Source organism: Tachysurus fulvidraco, chromosome 8, assembly GCF_022655615.1.
Source record: "Tachysurus fulvidraco isolate hzauxx_2018 chromosome 8, HZAU_PFXX_2.0, whole genome shotgun sequence".
Classification (NCBI taxonomy): domain Eukaryota; kingdom Metazoa; phylum Chordata; class Actinopteri; order Siluriformes; family Bagridae; genus Tachysurus; species Tachysurus fulvidraco.
In genome coordinates, this window is record NC_062525.1 from 59,701 (window position 1) to 86,370 (window position 26,670).

A 26,670-nucleotide genomic window follows, 5' to 3' on the forward strand; every position below is an offset into this window, starting at 1 on the left:
ACAGTGTCAGTGTTTAAGTCCAGGATAAAAACACATCTGTTTAGTTTAGATGTTTATGAATAGCTTTTCTGAGGTAAAGGAGCAGATCTGGAGGGTTCATGGTTACAGAGTGTTTGGTGAACTGGGAGGTCTGGATGTTGTCTCCTTACCACCATCACAAGTCACTCAGGTCTACAGACTGTGGAGCAGTGGGAGACTTTACATCCCAGGAAGTCCTCATGTCTGTGTCACCTTCTGGGTCTAGACTTTTAGTTATGATGTCATAGCTAGTCCTGATGGAGTCCCTGTCTGCACTTTACACATAATGTACATTGTCAATCACCTGATTACAGTCATACCTAACAATTTTCTCCTCTCTCTCTCTAAAAAAACAACAACATTGCATTAAAACATTAAAGCCAGACATTAAACAAAAACCTTGAATAGTTTCAGCATTAACTTTATTTTGCACATACACAATAATAAAATGCACAAGATACCAGTTTAGATCTCATAATGTTTAGCAGGTTCTGTCTGCTTCTCTGGATCTCCACCATGTTCCAGATAAAGGTTGTTGTAGGGATACTGCTTTGGGGCCTGCACACAAAACCAACACAATTTCTAATACACAAAAATAATGAATACATTCAATCAATGAAGTGAAAGACAAGCAGAAAATAGCTGATCTCCTGCTGGGATTTGAACACATTAGAGTTTATACTTAGTGTCGTGGGAAAAAAAACACCTTGAAACACCTTGTTGATTACAGAGGAGAATCAGAGGAGAATCAGAGGACAATGATCAGACTGGTCTGACCTGACAGAAGAGCACAATTGAATCGCTGGTCATGTCATAAAAGTATGTGTTGGCCAGTTAGATGGAGGGAGACACGACTGAGAAACCCCTTCACCATAGAGTTGGACGCTTGGGGATGGTTAACAGCTTCAGGTTTCTTAATGTTCATGTTACTGAGGACTTCACATTGTCCACCCTCAATAAGGGACTAGTAAAGAAAGCTCCCCAGCACCTCTTCTGTCCACCACAGTACTGTTGCTCATCACATATTTTCTGTTTGTCTGCAGCATTTTGTGACAGTTCTAGAGACTGTTGTGTGTGAAAATCCCAGGAGGAGGGCAGAAGTTATAAAAACTCAAACTAACCCATCTGACACCAAGTCGTACCACAGTTACAGTCTCAGAGATCAGACTTTTAGTTCTGCTTTACATGAGCAGGAAACTGCAGCTCTTCACCTGAATCTGTAGGATTTTATACATTGTGCTGCTGCCACGTGATTGGTTGATTAGAAAACTCCTTAAAACAATGGTATTCCTAATAAAGTGGACGGTGCATGTGTATAGTACGGTTAGAGGTGCTACACAGGAGGGAAACCTGTTTGTGTGTTTGACTGAACAGCCAAACATTAATAAAACACTGCTATACACTTCAGTCTCAATACAGTCCAGATTTGTGTGTTTGATGTATTTTCTGTACATTTATTATGTGTGTGTAGTATTGCTACTCTAAAAGGTATATTGCCCTAATGGCTGTACTGTAGTGTACTGTAGTGTGTGTGTGTGTGTGTGTGTGTGTGAGAGAGACTTACTACAGGTTGGTAAGCAGGGAACACCTCCCCCAGGCCAAACATGACCATCATGAAGGTGAAGAACCCTAAGAACCGCTTGCACATGGTGGACCAGTCGACAGGGCTGGGAGACGTGTCCACTCTGTTCCTGATGTACATGTCAAAGTCAAAGTGCATCTACACACACACACACACACACACACACACACACACACACACACACACACACACACACACACACACACACACACACACACACACACACAAACACACACACACACACAAACACACACACACACACAAACACACACAAACACACACACAGACGTTGAGGATATTAAAGCCTGTACATGACACACGTGCTATAAATTAGATTTGATTAGGTGTGATTATATTGACAATGCAGATCCCTGAATCCAGACGGACTTTAAGATGTCTACAGACATTATAATGTACATTTATCTGGTGTGAACTGAGCACAAGTCCTTGGTAAGGGGTCCAGCAGGGGCAGCTGGGTGGTGCAGGGGTTTGAACAGAATGCCTTATCCATTGAGCTTCCTCAGTCCCAAACCCAGGGGATGTAAATCATTATGCACATTATGATTAGTTTCAGTTTGGTTGATTTCGGTAAGATACAGTTCAGTTTGTTTGTGTGATTAGTTTTGGGTTGATTATATTTACATCTACAGCATTTGGCAGACGCTGTATCCAGAGGGACGTACAGAAATGCTTAAGTCTCTATATTATACATTCTGTATACATTTCTTTTTGCACACTACATTTCAATACCTCATTTAACTGCTGCTACTACATACGTTTGTACATGTTTATAACTGTTGCACAATGTACTTTATAATACAATATGCACACTGGAATGATCGTATCTTCTTATGGAGCTACTTCATCAGTCCTGATGTTCTGCCCCTGGTCGGAGTCTCGACACCCGGTGGTCACCCTGCTGGGGCATTGATCTACATGGTCATCAGTGTCTCATGGGGTTGTTGTGTATGAAGCCACCCGGAGACTGTCATGTCTTCTTCTGTAATCAGGTCTGAGCTGAACTCAGAGGTTATGATGACCCATTAGTTCCTCAGAAGCTCTCGGCTGCATTGTTATAAAGTGTTGTAGAAAGGACATTATTTACATTTACACTATTTACTGTAGAGCGTCACCCAGATGGGGATGAGGTTCACTTCTGAGTCTGGTTCCTCTCAAGGTTCCTTCCTCTTATCATCTCAGGGGGGTTGTCCTCACCGCCTCCGACTTGCTCATTAGGGATAGGGATAAATATATAATGTTTTATATTAATATCTTTAAACTAATTTTGATTGTATGTATTATATATATATATATATATATATATATATATATATATATATATATATATATATATATATATATATATATACCCTTTACTGTCCTTGTCTCACACTGTTGCACTAGGACTTAATTCCTTAGCTCTGGTGTTTTTTTTGCGACTCCATGATCCTGGAGAAACTTTGTCTCATGTCCCTGTGTACTGCATCAGCTACATACTGCTAAAAGGACAATAAAAGCTACTTGACTTGATCTTATTCACTTTGGCCAGGTGTGATTGGGTGCGAGTGAGTGTAGGTGTACCGGCTCTCCCCAGTTCCTCCGCAGGTCTGGATGGTCCCACTGGTACCAGGGGTCTCGCTCATGCTGGGAGCGGTCCGGCAGAGCCGGGTAATCGCCATAGCTACAGCAACAACAAACAAAAATAAATCAACATCTGACACTGATTGCTCCATGAGCTTCGTTTTATGTGCACAAAATATACTCTAGAAATGAAAGTGTGTTTTATTTATTTATTTAATTAAACCACAGAACTGAATACAGAAAGACAACCGGGACACAACACCAGACTAGACTCCACAGCACAGAGCGTCAGCACCAATAAAGAAGAGTGATCAATTTCCTGATTTGTTTATTTATTTAAAAAGGATTACTGTAACATTCTGAAGGCCATTGGTTTGTGTTACAGATGTGGCTGAGCATTTTAACAGGTGACACATATATGTGTAGTATTTCAATAAGTATGACACACACTGAGTGTTCATTCAAATTACCATCAATACACCCCGGTGTAATACACCCAGTACACCCAATACACCCCGGTGTAATACACCCAGTACACCCAATACACCCCGGTGTAATACACCCAGTACACCCCGGTGTAATACACCCAGTACACCCAATACACCCCGGTGTAATACACCCAGTACACCCAATACACCCCGGTGTAATACACCCAGTACACCCCGGTGTAATACACCCAGTACACCCCGGTGTAATACACCCAGTACACCCAATACACCCAGGTGTAATACACCCAGTATACCCCGGTGTAATACACCCCGGTGTAATACACCCAGTACACCCCGGTGTAATACACCCAGTACACCCAACACACCCCGGTGTAATACACCCAGTACACCCCGGTGTAATACACCCCGGTGTAATACACCCAATACACCCAGGTGTAATACACCCAGTACACCCCGGTGTAATACACCCCGTACACCCCGGTGTAATACACCCCGTACACCCCGGTGTAATACACCCAGTACACCCAACACACCCAGGTGTAATACACCCCGGTGTAATACACCCAGTACACCCCGGCGTAATACACACAACACACCCCGGTGTAATACACCCAATACACCCCGGTGTAATACACCCAGTAAACACAATACACCCCGGTGTAATACACCCAATACACCCGGTGTAATACACACAGTAAACCCAGTACACCCCGGTGTAATACACCCAGTACACCCAACACACCCCGGTGTAATACACACAACACACCCCGGTGTAATACACCCAATACACCCCGGTGTAATACACCCAATACACCCCGGTGTAATACACCCAATACACCCCGGTGTAATACACCCAATACACCCCGGTGTAATACACCCAGCAAACCCAATACACCCCGGTGTAATACACCCAGTAAACCCAATACACCCCGGTGTAATACACCCAATACACCTGGGTGTAATACACCCAATACACCCCGGTGTAATACACCCAGTACACCCAGGTGTAATACACCCAGTACACCCCGGTGTAATACACCCAGTACACCCAGGTGTAATACACCCAGTACACCCCGGTGTAATACACCCAGTACACCCCGGTGTAATACACCCAGTACACCCAGGTGTAATACACCCAGTACACCCCGGTGTAATACACCCACTTCATCTGGAATTCACTGAACAGAAGGTTTTATTCACCATAATTCATGCAGTTCAGCCTACACTTTGTCAAGGTTTGATGTACTGTAACACAACCTCAGGTTATACGACTTCAACAGGTTCTATTCTTCACAGCAGGACTGCCTTTCACACACACTTTCATTTTTGTAGCATATATATATATATACACACCATAGCTTTCAATATGGAGTCCTAAAAAGTACACTAACCTTCAAACCCAGGTGGAAAATAAGTACATCCTATAAGTAATACACTGTGTGCACAATTATTAGGCAAGATTACTTTTGTTATTGCACAACTATGGAGGTCTTGGTCAAACCCTCAAACCTGAACATTTAAGTAGTAAAAGTGAAGTTGTGGCTTTAAGAGAATATCTACATGTACACCGTTATTAGGCAGCGATTAGTGTGCAGAATTATACTTGTTTATTTTCACCTGTTAAAGTGAGAATAATAAACAAACTCCAAATTTACAAATAAACATTTCTGAAATTACAAAAAAAAAAGAAACACAACTCAGTGACCGATAAAGCCACCCTTCTGTTCGCTAACTCTGTATTAATAACAGTCACAGACCTTCCATTCACAGAGTCAGACACTGTACAGAGAGGTGTACTGTTTACCTTCTCTGTAAAAGTCCTGCTTAAGAATGGCCCAAAAGTTCTCAACAGGGTTTAAGTCAGGTGAAGACATGGCTGGTCAGCCACACAGTGGAGTACTCTGATGGATGTGATGGAGCATTGTCTTGCATAAAAATCAAAGTCTTCTTGAAAGATGCAACCACAAGCTCCGTGTCTGTTAGTGATCCAACCACGGGCCCATCCATCTGGGGTCTCATTTATAAAGCAAAAAATTTTTCGTGCAAAGGTGATCTATAAAAAACAAACTTGACGGGAGAATGTGAGCACCTCTAAGCAAACTTTGAGCCGTGCATACACACATTCTGGAGACAAAGGGAATTGGCGACAAAGATGGTGAGGTCGTGAACTGAAGTTAGATTGTAGAAAATAAATGTGAGAAGAACGATTATAAGAATTAATGACATTAAATTTTCACTCCATTTCATACGTTATATCCACATTATCATGAAGATTAAATCCAACAGTGTTATTTGTGCCGATTGTTTTAGGCTATATACATCTAGTAAAATCCAAATGTAACTCAAAATGTATTCAAAATAAAATAATAATAATAATAATAATAATAATAATAATAATACTCAGCGCTGCCTTACAGTCACATTGTCCACAACGGGAGTGCAGGAGGAGATGGTGCGACTACATGTGATACAGAATAGCATGAAATACCCTTTTATTAGAGAACTACAGAACACAGTGTACAAACTAAATATTTTCCTTAATGTACATCATAAAATGTCAAAGTCTGCAAATACAGTCATGAAGCACGATCGCTCCTCATCATCGGTCCTAACTATTACGGTGTTCATTACAAAACCATCATGAAGAAGCATGTGTTCACTATAACATTTTTTCGCCCACAAATTAATTCTGTGATTTTGTCAAGGTGTTAACGATCAGTCTAATTGCTAGAAACATATAAATCCTCCGGTGACCAGGGTATGTAATGCTTCATGATGGCACTGCTGGCACTGTTGGAGGATTACGCCAATGGGAGAATAAGGAGAGAACGAGTTTTCAGGGACCATGATGATTTCCTGGCCCATGATGATGACTGGCTAATAAGCCGATTTAGATTCCCTAGAGCTGTGCTCTTAGATATATGTGTTGAATTGGGTCCAGTATTAGAGAGGGCAACACGCCGGAACCATGCCATCCCAGTCCAAATACAAGTCCTCACCACTCTGGGGTTCTTGGCAACTGGATGTTTCCAGCAGGAATTGGCAGACAGGTAAATTATTTATGTAATAAAATATATATAAGTAATCCTCAACTTTGTCTCTGAGACCTTTTCATATATGAAATAATTCTATTGGAATCTATCATCTCACCCTATAGGTCTGGTATATCACAGCCGTCCCTGAGTGCCATAATATCTGTCGTTTTGAATGGTATACTTAATATGGGTAGTCGGTACATCAGGTTCCCCTACACTGTGTGAGATACATCAGGTTCCCCTACAGTGTGTGAGATACATCAGGTTCCCCTACACTGTGTGAGATACATCAGGTTCCCCTACACTGTGTGAGATACATCAGGTTCCCCTACACTGTGTGAGATACATCAGGTTCCCCTACACTGTGCGAGATACATCAGGTTCCACTACACTGTGTGAGATACATCAGGTTCCCCTACACTGTGTGAGATACATCAGGTTCCCCTACACTGTGTGAGATACATCAGGTTCCCCTACACTGTGTGAGATACATCAGGTTCCCCTACACTGTGTGAGATACATCAGGTTCCCCTACACTGTGTGAGATACATCAGGTTCCCCTACACTGTGTGAGATACATCAGGTTCCCCTACACTGTGTGAGATACATCAGGTTCCCCTACACTGTGTGAGATACATCAGGTTCCCCTACACTGTGTGAGATACATCAGGTTCCCCTACACTGTGTGAGATACATCAGGTTCCCCTACACTGTGTGAGATACATCAGGTTCCCCTACACTGTGTGAGATACATCAGGTTCCCCTACAGTGTGTGAGATACATCAGGTTCCCCTACACTGTGTGAGATACATCAGGTTCCCTACACTGTGTGAGACACATCAGGTTCCCCTACACTGTGTGTGAGATACATCAGGTTCCCCTACACTGTGTGAGACACATCAGGTTCCCCTACACTGTGTGAGATACATCAGGTTCCCCTACACTGTGTGAGATACATCAGGTTCCCCTACACTGTGTGAGATACATCAGGTTCCCCTACACTGTGTGAGATACATCAGGTTCCCTACACTGTGTGAGATACATCAGGTTCCCCTACACTGTGTGAGATACATCAGGTCCCCTACACTGTGTGAGATACATCAGGTTCCCTACACTGTGTGAGATACATCAGGTTCCCCTACACTGTGTGAGATACATCAGGTTCCCCTACACTGTGTGAGATACATCAGGTTCCCCTACACTGTGTGAGATACATCAGGTTCCCCTACACTGTGTGAGATACATCAGGTTCCCCTACACTGTGTGAGATACATCAGGTTCCCCTACACTGTGTGAGATACATCAGGTTCCCCTACACTGTGTGAGATACATCAGGTTCCCCTACACTGTGTGAGATACATCAGGTTCCCCTACACTGTGTGAGATACATCAGGTTCCCCTACACTGTGTGAGATACATCAGGTTCCCTACACTGTGTGAGATACATCAGGTTCCCCTACACTGTGTGAGATACATCAGGTCCCCTACACTGTGTGAGATACATCAGGTTCCCTACACTGTGTGAGATACATCAGGTTCCCCTACACTGTGTGAGATACATCAGGTTCCCCTACACTGTGTGAGATACATCAGGTTCCCCTACACTGTGTGAGATACATCAGGTTCCCTACACTGTGTGAGATACATCAGGTTCCCCTACACTGTGTGAGATACATCAGGTTCCCCTACACTGTGTGAGATACATCAGGTTCCCCTACACTGTGTGAGATACATCAGGTTCCCCTACACTGTGTGAGATACATCAGGTTCCCCTACACTGTGTGAGAACAGGCCGAAATTATAATGCAATTTGCAGCAATGTCTGGTTTCCCAAATGTAATCGGCACAATTGACTGCGCTCATGTTGCTATAAGGGCACCATCTGAAAATGAATTTGCTTATGTTAACAGAAAGCATGTGCATTCTATTAATGTGTAAATCATATGTGACTCCAACACGACCCTCACAAACATTGTGGCACACTGGCCTGGTTCAACACATGATTCCTTTATCTTGACACATAAGTGTAGGGAACAGACTAAATGTTTGACTTTTCAGAGTCAGTTAAATCTCTTTTTTGGCCCATTTTTCCTGAGGAGAAGAATCTGCCTGATAATTATGCACACCTTGATATAGGGTGTTGATCTCCTTAGGCCACGTCCTCCCTCATTACACAAATACACATCACCTGATATGCATTAAATCCAATAAGCATTCAAGTTTATACAGCTTGGAGTTGGAAATTATGGATAAAATAATGATTTGGTCAAAATAATCACTTGCCTAATAATTGTGCACACAGTGTAAGTCCACCTTTAGCTAAACGTTAATAAAAAGTGTGTCTCTCAAACAAGGTGCTGTGAATGAGGACCAAACTCCTCCAGTCTGGTCTCATCTGTCCAAAAGTCACATGGTAGCGCTCAGCATTAAATGTTCACAAAGTGGATAAGTAAAAATTATTTTCTTTTCATAAATGAATTAACATTGTGTTGTTTGTGTGATGCACCATCTGTATTCTAATAAACTACACTTTAGCGATATGATATACACACACAAGAATGTGTACACGCGTGTGTGTGTGTGTGTGTGTGTGTGTAAAACCAACCCCTGTCCATCATCAGGGTGTGGCTGGTAGTCCTCCAGCCTTAAGTTGTACTTCTTTGCTGCAGCAGCTCGCTCTTCAGCAGTGCGAGGATACGGTCCAGGAAGCCCATCCTGAGAGAGACCAGAAGCTGCACAAGCACACACACACACACACACATTGTGTACATATGTTTACAATCCGCCTACTGTTTAGTAATCTCTATTTGCACATTATAATCTGTACTCACTCAGTGCTATATTTTATGTATCTGTCCTGCACTATACTGTATTGTGTGAACTGTTTGTCTTACACTGTTTGCATTACGCTGCATAACGATGCACTTTTATTTTGTAGTCATTAGCTCGGTGTCGTTTTATCTAGCACCATGTTCCTAGAGAAGGTTTGTTCAATTTCACCAAGCGCTGCGTCAGCTATATATGGTTAAAATAACAAAGCTTCTAGAATTGACTTGACATCCAAAACCTGTCAGGTGAAGTGAATAACATTGTCATATGTCGTGAATGACGCTGGAGGATAAGTGAAGGCTAACAGTCTGGTCAAAGCCCATTCTGTAATAAAGTGCTGAACCTTTAGATTAGATACGAACTCTAACCACATCACAAGACCTGCTGTTCTCCAACACAGCGACATAATAACTCACAGCCCTGTAGGTGGCGCTGTAACCAGCTCGTCAGTATTCACTTCACCTGAAGGTGCAGGCTTTAATGTTATGGATGATTGGATTGTAATAAAGTGATGAGTATATTTTATATTTTGCAGTAAAATACGGAACAGAGAAATAAATAATTAATCAGTTCATTAACCGGATTTTTACTTTTTTCTCTTTTGTTTTCTCATTAATCTTTAAACAAGTGCGGAAATGTTCCGTATTTAAGCGTTACAGTAGAGAAAGAGCATAAATGTATACTACTGCTAATAATAATACTAAATAATAATAATAATAATAATAATAATAATAATAATAAAAATAATAATAATAATAATAATAATAATATGGTACAACAACAATCATAATAAACTCCACATTTTCTAATACTGAGAATAAAGTTATATTGCATAGCAGGTTTCAGTATAAACACCACAGTTTAATCAGTAATATAACATATTTACACCAACCTGCTCTCGCGGATATTAATTTATAAATTATTTGCCCTTTGTTTTTACACATAATCCTGCGACCTCCTACAAGCGCCGCCATTTTCGCAGACTTTCACCAAAGCGCATGCGCACTACTCAACCTTCCGGCGGAAATACGTCATCGATAATGTCGGAACCTTGACGGATAAACATTATTGTTACAGTCAAATGTACACAGAGAAAATTTACATGTCATTTAAAATTACATTTTATATTTTATATTCAGTCTTATAATGACAGGAAACTAATTGAATAATCCAAATAATTACAACAATACTGAACAAATACAACAAATAAATAAAATAAAATAAAATGTGTAAGTTTACACACCCTACAGAAACCTTTGTCACTGGTTTTCAGAAAATCAAAAATAACAATAATAAATAAATTGTTTTATTCATTTAGAGATTTAGAGATTGATGTTGTTTAGATTTTTTAAACCTTCATTTTTTATTGTCTTTTTTTGTTTGTTTTTCTGGGACAATGGCAATTGTTAAAGGTTCTATACAAATATGAAGTATTCGATTCAATACAAGTTTATTTGTATAGCGCTTTTTACAATAGACATTGTCTCAAAGCAGCTTTACAGAACATAAACATAGAGCAGAAGGTAAACATCAGCTCAATGATATTTTTTCTTCGTCCCATGCACTCTGACACGTCAAAGACAAAGTCAAGACATTCTGCATAGTTACGTTAACAATCATTGCAGCTACAATAGATTTTATTTGTATGTGTAATATTTGTTTTTTTTATTATTTTTAGCTTTACAGAAGTATAGGACTTTAAAACTTTAAAATTAATTTACTGTATATCTCTAACATTTATAACTAATAAGCAAGCCGGATGCGACTTTAGCAATAACAGGGCTACACACTCTCCTGCCACACACCGTATTTCTCACGCAGAAAAACATTTTGACTATTTATCATATATTTAATAAGCCACAGCGCACAAAATGTATCAGTCCGCACCGCTGTCTCTATGGAACAGTCGAACCTGACACTTATCAGCCAATCAAAAAAAAGGTGGCTACACAATAGCCAATCAGAAAATAGCACTATTGTATCTGGGTAAGATTTAACACAACAGCCACTCTCACTCTCATTCATCTTCTACCGCTTATCCGAACTTCTCGGGTCACGGGGAGCCTGTGCCTATCTCAGGCGTCATCGGGCATCGAGGCAGGATACACCCTGGACGGAGTGCCAACCCATCACAGGGCACACACACACTCTCATTCACTCACACACACACTACGGACAATTTTCCAGAGATGCCAATCAACCTACCATGCATGTCTTTGGACCGGGGGAGGAAACCGGAGTACCCGGAGGAAACCCCCGAGGCACGGGGAGAACATGCTAACACACACAAGGAGGAGGCCACTTGAAATACACCTTGGAAAAAATGTTAATGTGGAGGATCGGCTCCCTGTGACTGAGCTGTTATTATAGAGACAGTAACATATTAGCATGAAGCCATTAATATAAATCTTAAATTAATAAAACTGTGATAAATAAATAAAGGTGAATGTGCTTCATCACTGCAGAACTTCACTGTTTTGTGAACTTTTTTAAATTGATTGTCATGCAGATAATACCACCCCACCCCCGGACACCCACCCCCAGACAGACAGACACATGATCATTTAGTTCATCTATGTTTAATGCACAAAACTTTTAATTCAGCATATGACAAGTTGAAGGTCCTCAGGTGAGCTAAAGGTCTTGACTCCATGCAGATAAAATCTCTGCATCTGACACAGAGAGAGGGAGAGAGAGAGAGAGAAACAGAGAGAGAGAGAGAGAAACAGAGAGAGAGAGAGAGAGAGAGAGAGAGAGAGAGGGAGATACATTAGTAATCTAATGTAACTTCAGGTAAACGAAGTCTCCATGAAAACATTAATACTAATTGTTAATAAATGATTGTGCATTAAGTATAATAATGTATTTACAGACTTTTTCACTCCCATAGTGTTTAAAACCTATAAGTTAATAATAATTGATAATTAATTTGACATATTTACTGTCTTCCAAGACTGATATTTCCACAACCTTATCCACTCCTATGGCTCCCGTCCCCGGTGCGTTTCACACGGGCCATGACCAGTTCAGTGGGGACACGACGGCAGTCTTTAGCCAGACCCAGAACACACATGAGGTTAATGAAACATGTGGTGAGGTTCAGCCTGCAGCCAAATTCACTGGTGGCATAATCATATGGAAAGGTGTGGTGGTAGTTATGGAAACCTTCACCTGAAAAAATAATAATTAATTATTTGGATTAATGAGAAAATTTAAAAAGAGTAAAACAGTCCACAGTCATTATAGATCACAACAGAATTAAAGAACAACACCAGAACTAAGATCTGCCATCATCATAATCATGTGCTATAAGGTGGTACAGATGGTAATGTGAAAGTAAAACACACCAATGGCACTAAAGGTGACAAAGCGGTTCTCCCGAGGGTTGATATTCACGTCGTATGGCTGATTGCCCCACATGTGGGCGGCGCTGTTCACTAACCAGGTGGCATTTAGAACAAGTGTGTACCTGAGAAGGACAGGTACAAAATAGCCCACCCAGAGGGACTCTGCCCACAGGAACCATGGCAACATTGCTGGGATCAGGAAGCACATCACTACCACAGAGTGCTTATAGAACCTGAAAGGACAAACAGAAAGAAAGGTAGCCTTACATTACATTAGCCTTCCATGTGTCCTACTGCCCACCCAGATGTATCTTCTGCATGCTCCGTCTCTTAGGTCTCTATTTTCACAAGATAGCAAATGTTGCAAACATAAAAAGGGGTCTAATCCACACAAGGGTAGTAAATCGTACTGTGTCGTCCAGTCACATATACAGCTGTTGATCTCACCTTCTCTGGAACATGACGACTCTGTCATTGTTCAGGTCACTGAGCTCCAGTTTTTGTCCATTCTCAATGACTTTGGGATGTTTCTTTACCAGCAACCAGCCAATGTGAGCGAAGAAGAATCCCCGAGATGCATTATGGGGGTCTGCGTCTGTCTCGGAGTATTTGTGATGGACACGATGGTCTCGAGCCCACTCATAAATATCATTCTGATAAACAGACAAAGATACACTGTAGAATTTACTTTAATAATTCCTTAATATTTTTTACAGACAGTACAGAGTGGGAATAAGGATGTATTTAGAATGTAACCAACACTACGTAGAGTCAGACCTGAAGTCTACCTTTAATTGTCACCGTTACATGTGTGCAGGATGTATTATTAATCCTGTTTCTACAGTCATTTTAATTTGCTTGTATTTGTCTGGATATTTCCATATTAATTTACAAGTTTATTTTCATGGTTACACAATTGTTTAATTCTAATAAATGTGGTGTACAACTTTGGTGTACAAGCATGGTGTGTGTGTGTGTGTGTGTGGTGTGTGTGTGGTATGTGTGTGTGTGGTATGTGTGTGTGTGTGTGTGTGTGTGTGGTGCGTGTGTGGTATGTGTGTGTGCGTGTGTGTGTGTGTGTGTGTGGTATGTGTGTGTGTGTGTGTGTTACCTGGAAGGCCATAGAGTTAGCAACAGCAAGGAAGATTCTTAAAGGCAGTGAGGCTTTATATGATCTGTGACTCCACAGTCTGTGTGCTCCTGCAGTTATACCCAGTGCACTGAACACAAAACAGAATGCAGCTTCACACACACACACACACACACACACACACACACACACACACACACACACACACACACACACACACACACAGACACATTCTAGTCATAAGAAATTAGTTTTAAACTTTAATTGCATGTATTATTTTTTTTTAATTTTTATTATTATTTTTTCTTCTTATTATAATTATATATTTATTTTGTTCTCTCTTCTGTTTCTATACTTCTGTGAAGCTGCTTTGAGACTATGGGAATTGTTGACTTTAAAATTTGAATTTAGATCAATATAAATGTTTTAAGTTTATTTGCAAAATCTTTTTGTAAAATTGATATTAATCCCTAATGAGATGTAACAGTGGTGAGGAAAAACTCCATGAGACATAAACCTAATCTTATCTGACTGAGTATCACACATACATGTGCTTGTTGAACATCTCGTTCCAGATGTTTTCTCTTTACTGTTCTAATGAGCTCCTCTCTAGTCTCCTGCATATTGGTGAAGAGGTCTGGAGTTCACTCAGTGTTCAATGGGGTTGAGACAGAGTCAAGTTCTAACCTTCACCTCCACACCATGTCTTCATAAAGCTGCTTTGTGCACAGGGACATTGTTATGATGAAGCAGGGTTTGGACTCTGAGTTCTACTGAAGATAATCTGTAAAGTTACTTGGAGATGTTCTGAACACATCTGTGAGTGTGTAGAACAGTTTGGAGAAGAAACACATGTAGATGTGAGGGTCAGGGGGCACAAACTTTTGCCCATATGGTGTAATAGGATACAGCTTCTGAAGTACACTAATGTTACAAATACAACAGCATTTGCTAATGATTTATTAGCTAATAAGGAGATGAAGTAATACAGTGTTAGGCATCCAAGCAGTTTGTCATCATCATAGTGAACATTGTGCTCAGTCTCACCTACAGACTGGTGTTAGGGGCTGTTATTATTCAAACTGGTCTATCACAGCTTCATACTGGGGTGACATTGGGTTACGGTCCACATCTGACCATTCCTTAGCTCCATCCATGCTCTTTGGAGATCTAATTATGTGATAATACTGTAGTTTACGGCACACTGTAAGTATGAATATAAAGACTCACTCCACAGCAGTGTGTATGCTGAAGCTGAGGGCAGGAGGACCAGGCCGTACACAGCTGCAGTGTGAAGTACACTCATCAGCACCACATTTCTCCACACCACCACCACTGGAGGATCTCGACCCTGAACAAGTGAGTGTGTAGGAGTTTCACACTCCTGTTTGAGATCACACTCATCCTCCAACAGAACAGAACCTCGACGTCTTCCTCCACATCCATCATCTACCTCTGTCATTTCCACACGTCCGAGCTGCAAAGATCACAAAGTTCTGGATATTAAAGTAATGTGTATGATGACAAGGAAGATGATGGTGTTTAAATAAGTCTCTCTCTCTCTCTCACACACACACACACACACAGACACACACACAGACACACACAGACACACACACACAGACACAGACACAGACACACATACACACACACACATACATACATACACACACATACACACACACACACATACACATGCACATACACACACACATACACACACACACAGACACACACACATACATACACACACATACACACACACAAATACACACACACACACACCCCACACACACATACATGCATATGCACACACACACACACACACACACACACACACACACACACACACACACACACACACACACACACACAGAGTTTAAGTGTCCCACTTTACCCTTTGTCCCAGCATTATTAACAATATTACCCCTATATATCTATTATGAACTGTATTCTATATTTTCATGTGAAAATAAAAATAAATAAATAAATAAATAAATAAATAAATAAATAAACAGTCCTGATGGTGTCTCGAAGGCAGAAACAAACAAGTAAATAAATGTGTTCACTCACCTGCTGAAATGAAACGTATACAAATCCGTTTAACACCGAATCGGTCTGAATGCGCGACAATGACACCGGTTTAAATATCACGTTGGAGCGCTCGGAAAGGTCGCGCTCTCATTGGTCAGTTAGTTTGATGCCACCCGGTTCTGCGCTTCTGATTGGCTGATAATCATCTGCTGTTCAGGCGGCTTCCGTCTTACACATATCACATTTTATTCATGCGTACATGATCTAGTGTAGAGAATTATATATATATTTATATATAAAGCAATAAAAAATAAACATAAAAAACGGCATTTTACAGTAAGACATAAAATAATAAAAGACTGAAAGGTAAATAGAAAAAAAAGATGCATCTGTCTCTGTTATATATAAAATAAACCCTGATATTTAACTATGTAATCATATACTGTACATTACTGACTATTATTATTATTATTATTATTATTATTATTATTATTATTATTATTATTATTATTATTAGTTGTTATTGTTGTCATCATTCTTGTCTTTATGATTTAATCTTTAATCTGTTCATGTGCACCAGATGGACATGTTGAAGCATGTTTAAACACTTAATATCTCTGATTAAAGATTTCTCCTGTGAAGATTACAATTTCTGTTAGAAAAATCTGCATGAAGACTAGAAAGATGTTTATGGCAATTAAGCAAACCATTTAGAAGCTGATTAAAGAGGACAGTGGGTGAGTGCACAAGCACTGGGCATAGGCAATACACTCATTTGGAAAGAACCATGCAATTATTCACCATAACGGTGGTTTTGGCTTCCACTGTTATGCTGATGACATGCAGATAAATGTTTCAGCTGTCAGATGTGAGTCAGTAGCTTAATAAGAGTAATAAATAATACCACAATGTTAGCCTTCTTTCATCTCAGTAATATTACTAAGATAGGAGACCACATTTTAACCAAATACAAAGTATTTGTTCAATTTCCATTTATTAATGTGTGTGTGTGTGTGTGTGTGTGTGTGTGTGTGTGTGTGTGTGAGAGAGAGAGAGAGAGAGAGAGAGAGAGAGAGAGAGAGAGATTATGACTGGTGGTGTTTATTGTAAGTGTTTGTTACCTTTTTGGACCCCTTTATCATGTGTAATGTTGACTCCCATATAAAACAGTTCAGCACAAGCCCAGACATGTTTAGGGACATGATTGAGGACAATGTCCCGTCCAGAGACAAACTGTTTCGTGTTGGGGATTTGTTCAAACCCACCATCGAAAATACCCTCTGAGCATCAGCACTAAAACCAAGGCTGCGATCCTTGATAGCCTCCCAAATTAGTTCAATCCAGTCACCTTTGAAAAAAGGAACCAGGGGCCTCTATTACTCAGATGTTTTCTGGCATCATCTCAGGGCCCCAGTTTGAGAACCACTGGCCCTAGACTACTTGTCCGGAGCAGGTGTTGTCAGTGACCCAGGGCCCCCTGGCACCATCTCAGGGCCCCAGTTTGAGAACCACTGGCCCTAGACTACATGTCCTGAGCAGGTGTTGTCAGTGACCCAGGGCCCCCTGGCACCATCTAAGGGCCCCCAGTTTGAGAACCACTGGCCGTAGACTACATGTCCTGAGCAGGTGTTGTCAGTGACCTGGGGCCTCCTGGCACCATCTCAGGGCCCCCAGTTTGAGAACCACTGACCCTAGACTACATGTCCAGAGCAGGTGTTGTCAGTGACCCGGGGCCCCCTGGCACCATCTCAGGGCCCCCAGTTTGAGAACCACTGGCCCTAGACCACATGTCCTGAGCAGGTGTTGTCAGTGACCCGGGGCCCCCGGCACCATCTCAGGGCCCCCAGTTTGAGATCCACTGGCCCTAGACTACATGTCCTGAGCAGGTGTTGTCAGTGACCGGGCTGTAAAACTGTTGACTAAGTTACAGACACTGATGACAAACTCCTGCTGATGATCTGGGAAACGTCTCTAACAGCAGTCACAATGTCATTGTTTGTGTTAAACACGTTGTGAATGAGTTGTAACATTAAACAGGAGATCATGACTTACTCTGTGCTCAAAGTGATGCTCGCAGCTCCAGGGCTTTTCTCTGTGGGGCAACGAGGACGATGATGAACAATTCCAGGACCTGCTTTTTTTTTTCATTGGTTGTTGCGTTAAATCTTACCCAGACACAATAGTGCTATTTTCTGATTGACAGAAACTGTCTCACTAGGTGGGGGACATCATCATTTAACCCTACTGGTAAGGCAGATGCTTGGCTCCTGCATTCACATGCCACTAAAAGGAGTATCTCAGGTGCAATAGTGGCTCAAGTGGATAAAGCTCTGGGTTGTTGATTGGGGTTCAAGCCAAAGCACTGCCAAGCTGCCACTGTTGGGCCCGTGAGCAAGGCCCTTAACCCTCCCTGCCCAACCAAAACCTCATCAAGGCCATTAGGCAAAGGCATGAAACTTCAGAAATTCTACATTGTTCCCACTGGAGTTTCACTGTGTTCTCTAAATTACTGTTCAAATGCAGCAGTCATCTCCAAACATCCAATAAACTCTGATTTGATTTAATTAAATTTAGGGAAATCTACAGAAAGTAGGTAAAGAAAGGCGTCATCAAAGCTAAAAGAAGACAAACAGTAAGTTAGTTAAACAGAGAGTGCAGAAAGTCTCTGAAGGACACGAAGTGAAGAACAAAACGTTTGAATGCTTCACATTTCAGGTAGGTTTCATTTTTCTACTTTAATAATTAAATTGTTTTTAGAAGATTTATGAAGGCTGAGCAAGAAAACGTTTTAATAAAAAGCATGACGTGGGATATTTTTTGGTATAATTGTATTCATTAAGGCTGTGCAGTGATCATTGCTTCTAGGTTTTAGAAACACTAAAACATTAAAGTTAAGGATTATTTTAGACACTGTGACCCCGGGCTCATTCATTAGGGATCAGAATCTATATCTTTGTTATAAGGTCTATTGTGAAAGGTAATGTACTATTACTACTAATTTATAAACACCTTTCCTTTTCAGTATAATCTTCTTAATTAATGTTTTAGTAAAATATTGTGTAAATGTGTATGAGCACTAAAAATATGGTGAACCAAAAAGTGCAGGCACATTCTATGGAATTTGCATGTAATGGTGCTTAAAACTGCAGCACAAGCAAAAGGGACTTAAAATAAACAATAGAGTTTAAAGCAGAAATGCAGAAGTGTAGATTATTATACTGTAAATGCTGTAAATAAAAAAATCAATAATTCAACTTGACGATATTGTTCGTATTTAAAAATACAGTAATCCATGCAAGTTGTACTAGAAGTTTACATAAGATTACATACAGTAAGTCTTCTTGTGCACTCAGGGACATGAAAAGGGTCTTCAGAATTTACAGGATTATTTAATACCAATTTATTTTGTAAATACATTTGCAAATTAATTTGTAAATGATTTAGGAATAAATCTGTTTGCAACTAAAAGTATAATTAAAGTCTAAAGTCTGAAACTTTACATGTTGGTGTGTATGAATCTGAGAGGCCTGTAAGAAGACCTGAGCTCAGCCCAAATCAACACCACTGGGAGAAACTGGGACTTGAATTGAAACACCAACTTTGCACCAGACCTTCTCACCTGTAAACAGTGCCTGAGTATTCTAAGGCTCTTATACCAAAGGATTTAACATAAATAACATCATATATTATTAAAAAATATATAGAAATGACAATAACAATAATACTGATAATACCAAGCTGGCGCTGATCCTTTGGAAATGAGACACTGCTTATAAATAAATGGGGTGAAAACAGCCAAACAATTTAGGTGGATGTGAAGAGTGTGGTGCAGTAACTATAAATGGTTGGGATGATAAAGCAGGTATGTCCTCATACAACTTTGTATGCTTTGATGGAGAATAGCTTTGTATTAATTTTCCTATTATGTCAGTACAGAATGTAACTTTAACACTAACCCATGTCCATGTTTTTAGTTTGTTTACTAAATGTCTTCTCTTATTTGCAAATGATATTAAGTAAAGTTTTGGATATACAGAAACAAATCATGGTTAACTGCTGTGCTATGTGCAATGTATATTTGATTTATTTATCTTTACTTTTTTCTTAAAAAAAATACTAAAGATTTTGGGCTTTGATACATCTAGTTTATAAAACATTAAAATTTTTGGAATATTTAAGTTTATTTATGTGATTATCACAGGTCCTGAAAGGTACTTTCTCATCTCCACTAAGATGGCGTGGATTAAAGCTCAGAGTTACTGTAGACAGTATTACACAGACCTGACCAGCATAAGAGATGAAACAGAATACTTAATTATATATGATATGGCAACTCCTTTAGAAACATTTACTTGGATTGGTCTGTTCAGAGACTTCTGGAAGTGGATAGACCAGACATGGGCAAACTCTGGCCCGCCAAACTCGTCTACGTTATATTATTAAATTCAATTTTATTATAAAGACACCACAATCATTTTACCTAGCTGTAATTTCCATCTTTCCCCAGCAGATGGCGCACCTCGACGACATTGACCCTTGAGTGTGACCCTTCGTTTTGTCGCTTTGCACTTTCAGCCCTTCATCAGTAAAAATGAGTGGACCGAAGAAAAGAAAAGTAAACAGTGAGTGCCGAGTGTTCAGTAAAGAGTAGACAACAAAATATTTTTTCACTGTAAACAGTCTCCACAAGAACGGGCGGCTACAGCTCAGTGATTGATGGCTAATTTACAGACTCAGCAAAACCTTTTTCACAGACAAACTGTGATTCAAGAGTCGAGTACTAAGGCAAGTTTTCTTCAGTCTGACTCTGTATTGAAGGAGAAGTTCAACTCTCTTAAACTAAACGACTTTTATGCTTCACTTAACGAAGCCACGTTTCCAAACCTCCGGATGATGGCACAGAAGATGCTGACGTTGTTTGGCTCAACCTGTGTGTGTGTGAACAGACATTCAGAGTCATGAACATCGACAAAGCTCGTCAAAGATCCAAGTTAACTGACCAACACCTCGGATCTATCTTGAGAATTATCACAACAAATATAACACCAGACATCAATGTACTTGCAAAAAAAGGAGCCCAACAACAGTTCCCACTGAAACTGACTGGGAGTTTATTACTACGTTATTAAATTAATACATTTGTAAAACAATTTTTATAATAAACTAAGCACAATGGTGTTCTGCTGCCTGTTAAAGGCCAAATCTTTTCATGTAATGTTTTTTACATTTAATTTATTAGTTCACACAAACACACCAATCCCCTATTCTGGCCCGGCCCCTCTGTCAAATTTTAGAAACCATTGTGGCCCGCGAGTCAAAAAGTTTGCCCACCCCTGGGCTAGACCAAAGTAAAGTTTCTAAGAGCACTTGGACAACCTGACTATATACAAGAGAAAGAATATTGTGGTTATTTAAATAACCGTGAGGCTGTAAATGCCATCTCCTCAGACATAACAAGGGCATCTGCTAAATGTTGGAAATGTAATGTAATGTAGTCTTGCCCTTATGTGGTAAACACCAGACTGAGTATTTGTGAAACCTTTAATAGCCAGTGGAGATGTTTGTCATTAAAACCGACCCTCTTTGTCTCCCTCTAGTGCCAGACCAGTGCCATGGCAATCTGTCCTTTACAGATAGATAAGGCCTTATTTTAAAGTAACATAAAATAGGATAGTTTTAGAAGTAAAGATGGGGGAAGTGGAGTGTATTGTGTATACCATACTGTACTTACTAAGTTCTTAGAACTGTCTATGTTTTATGTAGCACCACAATCCTGGAGAAACATTTTACTGTGTACTGCAACAACTATTTATGGTCAAAATGACAATTAAAGCTTCTTGACTTGACCTCTTGAGCATTAGCCTGACATCTAGCCACCACTTACAATCTTACTGTCAGGTAGAACAACCAGAAAACAGCATCGACGGAGTGAATTTCTACATTGGGCTGAATGGGCTCAGAACAGAGACAATATTGTTTGTAGATGCCCACACCACCCGTTCACAATCGGGGATGAGGTGTGGCTCTGTACTCGTTTCCTCAAACCAAAACTCCTCTGTGGGAAACTAAGCCCTCACTTCATTAGCCCATTCTAAATCAGCAAACAAGTGAACGGTGTCACCTACAGACTCCAACTCCAACCAGGGAAATAACCGGGAGGAACGCCCCTCCTCCAGACATTTACGGATTTCCCACCTATTGTGTTCGGGCATTACTTTAGTATCTCATGGACTTTGAAGCAGTACAGCTTAGAGAAACAATTAATCATTAATTTCAATCAAAATGATGATAAATGATGATTTTTAGATGTTGCGATCATTAGATAATTTACAGTTTCCCATAGACTATAAGGCTATATATAAAATGATAGAATATTAGGGCCACAGAGGGAGAAGAAGAAAATTCACAGACTTCGAGAATGAAGTCTTTAATAATATTGTAACCCGATGTTTTAGAGGAGGACAGTTGTTAAAATGACAGCTGTGGGGCATTTCGTGGAATTGTTCCTCAGTATAGTTTCACACACAAGAACATACTTATTCTTCTGGCACATCAGCATCACATTGACATAAGTATCAGGACTGTAAAAAGAATATTCATCATTTCCGCAGAAAGAATCAGCCTCATAAATTTATGACTTTTTCCTTCTTCCTCAGTGTGGCCCTAATAACTGTGGTATAAAATACATTCCATATAAATATAAAAACACAAAGTGTAACGTTATGTTCCTTTATTAAATAAGGATAAAACAAAGCAGGTAAAACATCAGCTCCTTTCCAAACTGAAGTCACACAGTGACTCTACAAGATGGAAAGCACAGAATCAAAGCATATTATACAACAAAAGGATAAAGACACATCCAGAGGTCTGTATATAACCTGCATGTCTGCACACTGAAATAAATGCAGGACAAATCCATACACATCACCTGAACAGACAAATGAATGGATGCAGTTTCCTCCCTGCAAGCTTGTATTACACACAGTATACAGCACAAACATCATAAGAGGCCAAATCAATAATAAAAAAAAAACATATATAATATATATATACATACACAGTGCTCAGTGTAATTGAGTACACCCCCTTTAAAAACTAACATTTTAAAAAATATCTCAATGAAAACAAAACAATTGTCCAAAATGTTGACAAGACATAACATCTGTTTACCTTGTAACATGGAAGTAAATTTAATAATTTAATTTAAAACACACATTTTTCAGTTTAACTCAAATTAGGGTGATGTAAAAATGAGTACTCCCAACTGCAAGTATGCTACATCTAGCACTTTGTCTTCTAGGCATGGAATGGACGAGCATTTTGCATCATCCATCTTTTTCCATTCTTCAAGAATGACCTCTTTTAGAGATTGGGTGCTGGATGGAGAGTAATGCTCAACTTTTCTCTTCAGAATTCCCCATAGGTGTTCATATCAGGAGACATACAGTACTTGGCCACTCAATCACTTTTACCCTGTTCTTCTTCGGAAATCCAACAGTGGCCTTAGATGTGTGTTTAGGATCGTCGCCATGTTGGAAAAGTGCACGACGACCATGGGCACGGAGTGATGGTAGCATCTTCTCTTTTAGTATAGAGCAGTACAGCTGTGAATTCATGATGTCATCAATGAAATGCAGCTCCACGACACCAGCAGCACTCATGCAGCCCCACATGCAGCCTCACATGCAGCCCCACATAAGGATACTGCCACCACCATGTTTCACTGTAGGCACCATGCATTATTCTTTGTATTCCTCACCTTTGTGACACCATACAGTTTAGAAGCCATAGGTTCCAAAAACATTTATCTTTGTCTCATCACTCCAGAGTATAAAGTCTTCATCTTTGTTAGCATGGACCTTGGCAAACTCTAGGTGGGCTATTTTGTGCCTGGCCTTTAGGAGAGGTTTCTTTCATGGACGGCACCCATGCATGGCATTCCTGTGCAGTGTACGCCGTATTGTGTCACGGGTAAAAGTCTTCCCAGTTTGGTTTTCTACTTCTTTAGTTAACTGCAGGGTCAGTTTTCTTCAACCCTTCTCATCAGAAGACGCTCCTCTCGAGGTGTTAACGTCCAGGGACGACCTGGACGTCTCTGTGAGATGGTTGCAGTTCCATCTTTTTTAATTTTTGTACCACTTTTGCTACAGTATTCTGACTGATAAGTAAAGTTTTGCTGATCTTCTTGTAGCCTTCACCTTTCTGGTGTAGAGAAATTATTTTCTTTCTCAGGTCTTGTGACATTTCTCTTCCATGTGGTGCCATTGCAGACAGCATGAAATGGGATGTAACCTAACACCCTTTTATAGTCAACCGTCGGCTGGACACCTGTGTAATGAATAATTAGACTCACCTGTGGTTGAATTCTTGTTAAATTAGACATTTGTAGTGTAAAAGTTTGCTTTGCTCCAGACACTTGCAGTGGGGTGTACTCATTTTACATCACCAGTTAAACTTAAAAATGAGTGTTTTAAATTAAATTATAAACTTTACTTCCGGGGGGGGGGGGGGGGGGGGGGCGCACGGTGGCTCAGTGGTTAGCACGTTCGTCTCACACCTCCAGGGTCGGGGGTTCGATTCCCGCCTCCACCTTGTGTGTGTGGAGTTTGCATGTTCTCCCCATGCCTCGGGGGTTTCCTCCGGGTACTCCGGTTTCCTCCCCCGGTCCAAAGACATGCATGGTAGGTTGATTGGCATCTCTGGAAAATTGTCCGTAGTGTGTGAGTGTGTGTGTGAATGAGAGTGTGTGTGTGTGCCCTGCGATGGGTTGGCACTCCGTCCAGGGTGTATCCTGCCTCGATGCCCGATGACGCCTGAGATAGGCACAGGCTCCCCGTGACCCGAGAAGTTCGGATAAGCGGTAGAAGATGAATGAATGAATGAATGAACTTTACTTCCATGTTATAAATTAAACAGATGTTATATTAAACTTAAGTCTTGTCAACATTTTGGACAATTGTTTTGTTTTCATTGAGATATTGTTTAAAATCTTACTTTTTAAAGGGGGTGTACTCATTTACACTGAGCACTATATATATAAAAAACACAAATAACCCCAGATCCCTCTGCCACCGCAGGAAATATCTAACCAAATCTAACCAAAACTGAAAGCACACATACTAACTAAAATAATTCCACACATTTCGGTCCCTCAGCAGCTGAACACTGTCGTCATCAGGGAACATTGCTGGATTGTCTCAGTCCATGCACCACACGCACACACCACACACACCGCACACACACACACACACACACACACACACACACACACACACACACACACACACACACACACACACACACACACACACACACACACCACACACACACACACACACCACACACACACACACACACACACACACACACACACACACACACACACACACACACACACACACACGCACACACACACGCACACACATACACACACACACACACACACACACAAACACACAAACTTTTTTATCAAAGCCTTATTCAGTGTGATGGAGTTACTGTACACAACTTCACTCATATCTGCAGTTCAATTCAATTAAAAATTCAAATGTTTCATAATCAGAGTACAACTGCATTTTTGGAGATGTGAATTAACTATTTGGATTGTAATTGTGATGCATCAGTGTAGCGGTGAGTGTGTAATTGTGATGTATCAGTGTAGCGGTGAGTGTGTAATTGTGATGTTTCAGCAGAGCGGTGAGTGTGTAATTGTGATGTATCAGTGTAGCGGTGAGTGTGTAATTATGATGTATCAGTGTAGCGGTGAGTGTGTAATTGTGATGTATCAGTGTAGCGGTGAGTGTGTAATTATGATGTATCAGTGTAGCGGTGAGTGTGTAATTGTGATGTATCAGTGGAGCGGTGAGTGTGTAATTGTGATGTATCAGTGTAGCGGTGAGTGTGTAATTATGATGTATCAGTGTAGCGGTGAGTGTGTAATTATGATGTATCAGTGTAGCGGTGAGTGTGTAATTATGATGTATCAGTGTAGCGGTGAGTGTGTAATTGTGATGTATCAGTGTAGCGGTGAGTGTGTAATTATGATGTATCAGTGTAGCGGTGAGTGTGTAATTATGATGTATCAGTGTAGCGGTGAGTGTGTAATTGTGATGTATCAGTGTAGCGGTGAGTGTGTAATTATGATGTATCAGTGTAGCGGTGAGTGTGTAATTGTGATGTATCAGTGGAGCGGTGAGTGTGTAATTATGATGTTTCAGCAGAGCGGTGAGTGTGTAATTGTGATGTATCAGTGTAGCGGTGAGTGTGTAATTGTGATGTATCAGTGTAGCGGTGAGTGTGTAATGGTGATGTATCAGTGTAGCGGTGAGTGTGTAATCGTGATGTATCAGTGTAGCGGTGAGTGTGTAATTATGATGTTTCAGCAGAGCGGTGAGTGTGTAATTGTGATGTATCAGTGTAGCGGTGAGTGTGTAATTGTGATGTATCAGTGTAGCGGTGAGTGTGTAATGGTGATGTATCAGTGTAGCGGTGAGTGTGTAATCGTGATGTATCAGTGTAGCGGTGAGTGTGTAATCGTGATGTATCAGCGGAGCGGTGAGTGTGTAATTGTGATGTTTCAGCAGAGCGGTGAGTGTGTATTTGTGCACTACTTACACATTCAGGCGGTCTGCAATACGCTTTTTCTCTTTGCTTTATCACTGTGGCGGTGTTGCCTTTCTTCTTAATTGTGTCTTTTACCTCCTCG

At 40.5% G+C, this 26,670-nt stretch overlaps 2 protein-coding genes across 3 annotated transcripts; both read right to left on the minus strand.

The window, feature by feature from the left end:
• Positions 1-423: 423 nt before the first annotated feature.
• ndufb8 (NADH:ubiquinone oxidoreductase subunit B8) lies at positions 424-10,541 on the minus strand. Its single transcript, XM_047817772.1, has 5 exons — positions 10,387-10,541; positions 9,271-9,397; positions 3,182-3,281; positions 1,583-1,738; positions 424-576 (listed from the first exon to the last, which is right to left on the minus strand). Exons 1-5 carry the CDS (start codon positions 10,466-10,468, stop codon positions 484-486), a joined length of 558 nt encoding a protein of 185 aa, XP_047673728.1. The 5' UTR covers positions 10,469-10,541; the 3' UTR covers positions 424-483.
• A 1,516-nt stretch (positions 10,542-12,057) lies between these two features.
• Positions 12,058-16,147, minus strand: LOC113636202 (acyl-CoA desaturase 1-like). 2 transcript variants are annotated; one of them, XM_027136213.2, is made up of 7 exons: positions 16,005-16,147; positions 15,162-15,408; positions 13,953-14,083; positions 13,289-13,494; positions 12,842-13,074; positions 12,465-12,665; positions 12,058-12,166 (listed from the first exon to the last, which is right to left on the minus strand). In XM_027136213.2, exons 2-6 carry the CDS (start codon positions 15,391-15,393, stop codon positions 12,466-12,468), a joined length of 1,002 nt encoding a protein of 333 aa, XP_026992014.2. In that variant the 5' UTR covers positions 15,394-15,408; positions 16,005-16,147; the 3' UTR covers positions 12,058-12,166; position 12,465. The 2 variants fall into 2 exon arrangements, with proteins under 2 accessions (XP_026992014.2, XP_026992013.2); XM_027136212.2 differs by having other exon boundaries at positions 12,437-12,665.
• Between the last annotated feature and the right edge of the window lie 10,523 nt (positions 16,148-26,670).

Coding starts and splice junctions, on each gene's coding strand:
- ndufb8 (XM_047817772.1), bottom strand. CDS start 10,468: ATGGCGGCGCTTGTAGGAGGTCGCAGGATTATGTGTAAAAACAAAGGG. Junction 3,282..9,270: donor CACCCTGATGATGGACAGGG/GTTGGTTTTACA, acceptor TTGTTGCTGTAG/CTATGGCGATTACCCGGCTC. Junction 1,739..3,181: donor GGAGGAACTGGGGAGAGCCG/GTACACCTACAC, acceptor GTGTGTGTGTAG/ATGCACTTTGACTTTGACAT.
- LOC113636202 (XM_027136213.2), bottom strand. CDS start 15,393: ATGACAGAGGTAGATGATGGATGTGGAGGAAGACGTCGAGGTTCTGTT. Junction 14,084..15,161: donor AGCATACACACTGCTGTGGA/GTGAGTCTTTAT, acceptor GTGTGTGTGAAG/CTGCATTCTGTTTTGTGTTC. Junction 13,075..13,288: donor GTCGTCATGTTCCAGAGAAG/GTGAGATCAACA, acceptor TTGTCCTTTCAG/GTTCTATAAGCACTCTGTGG.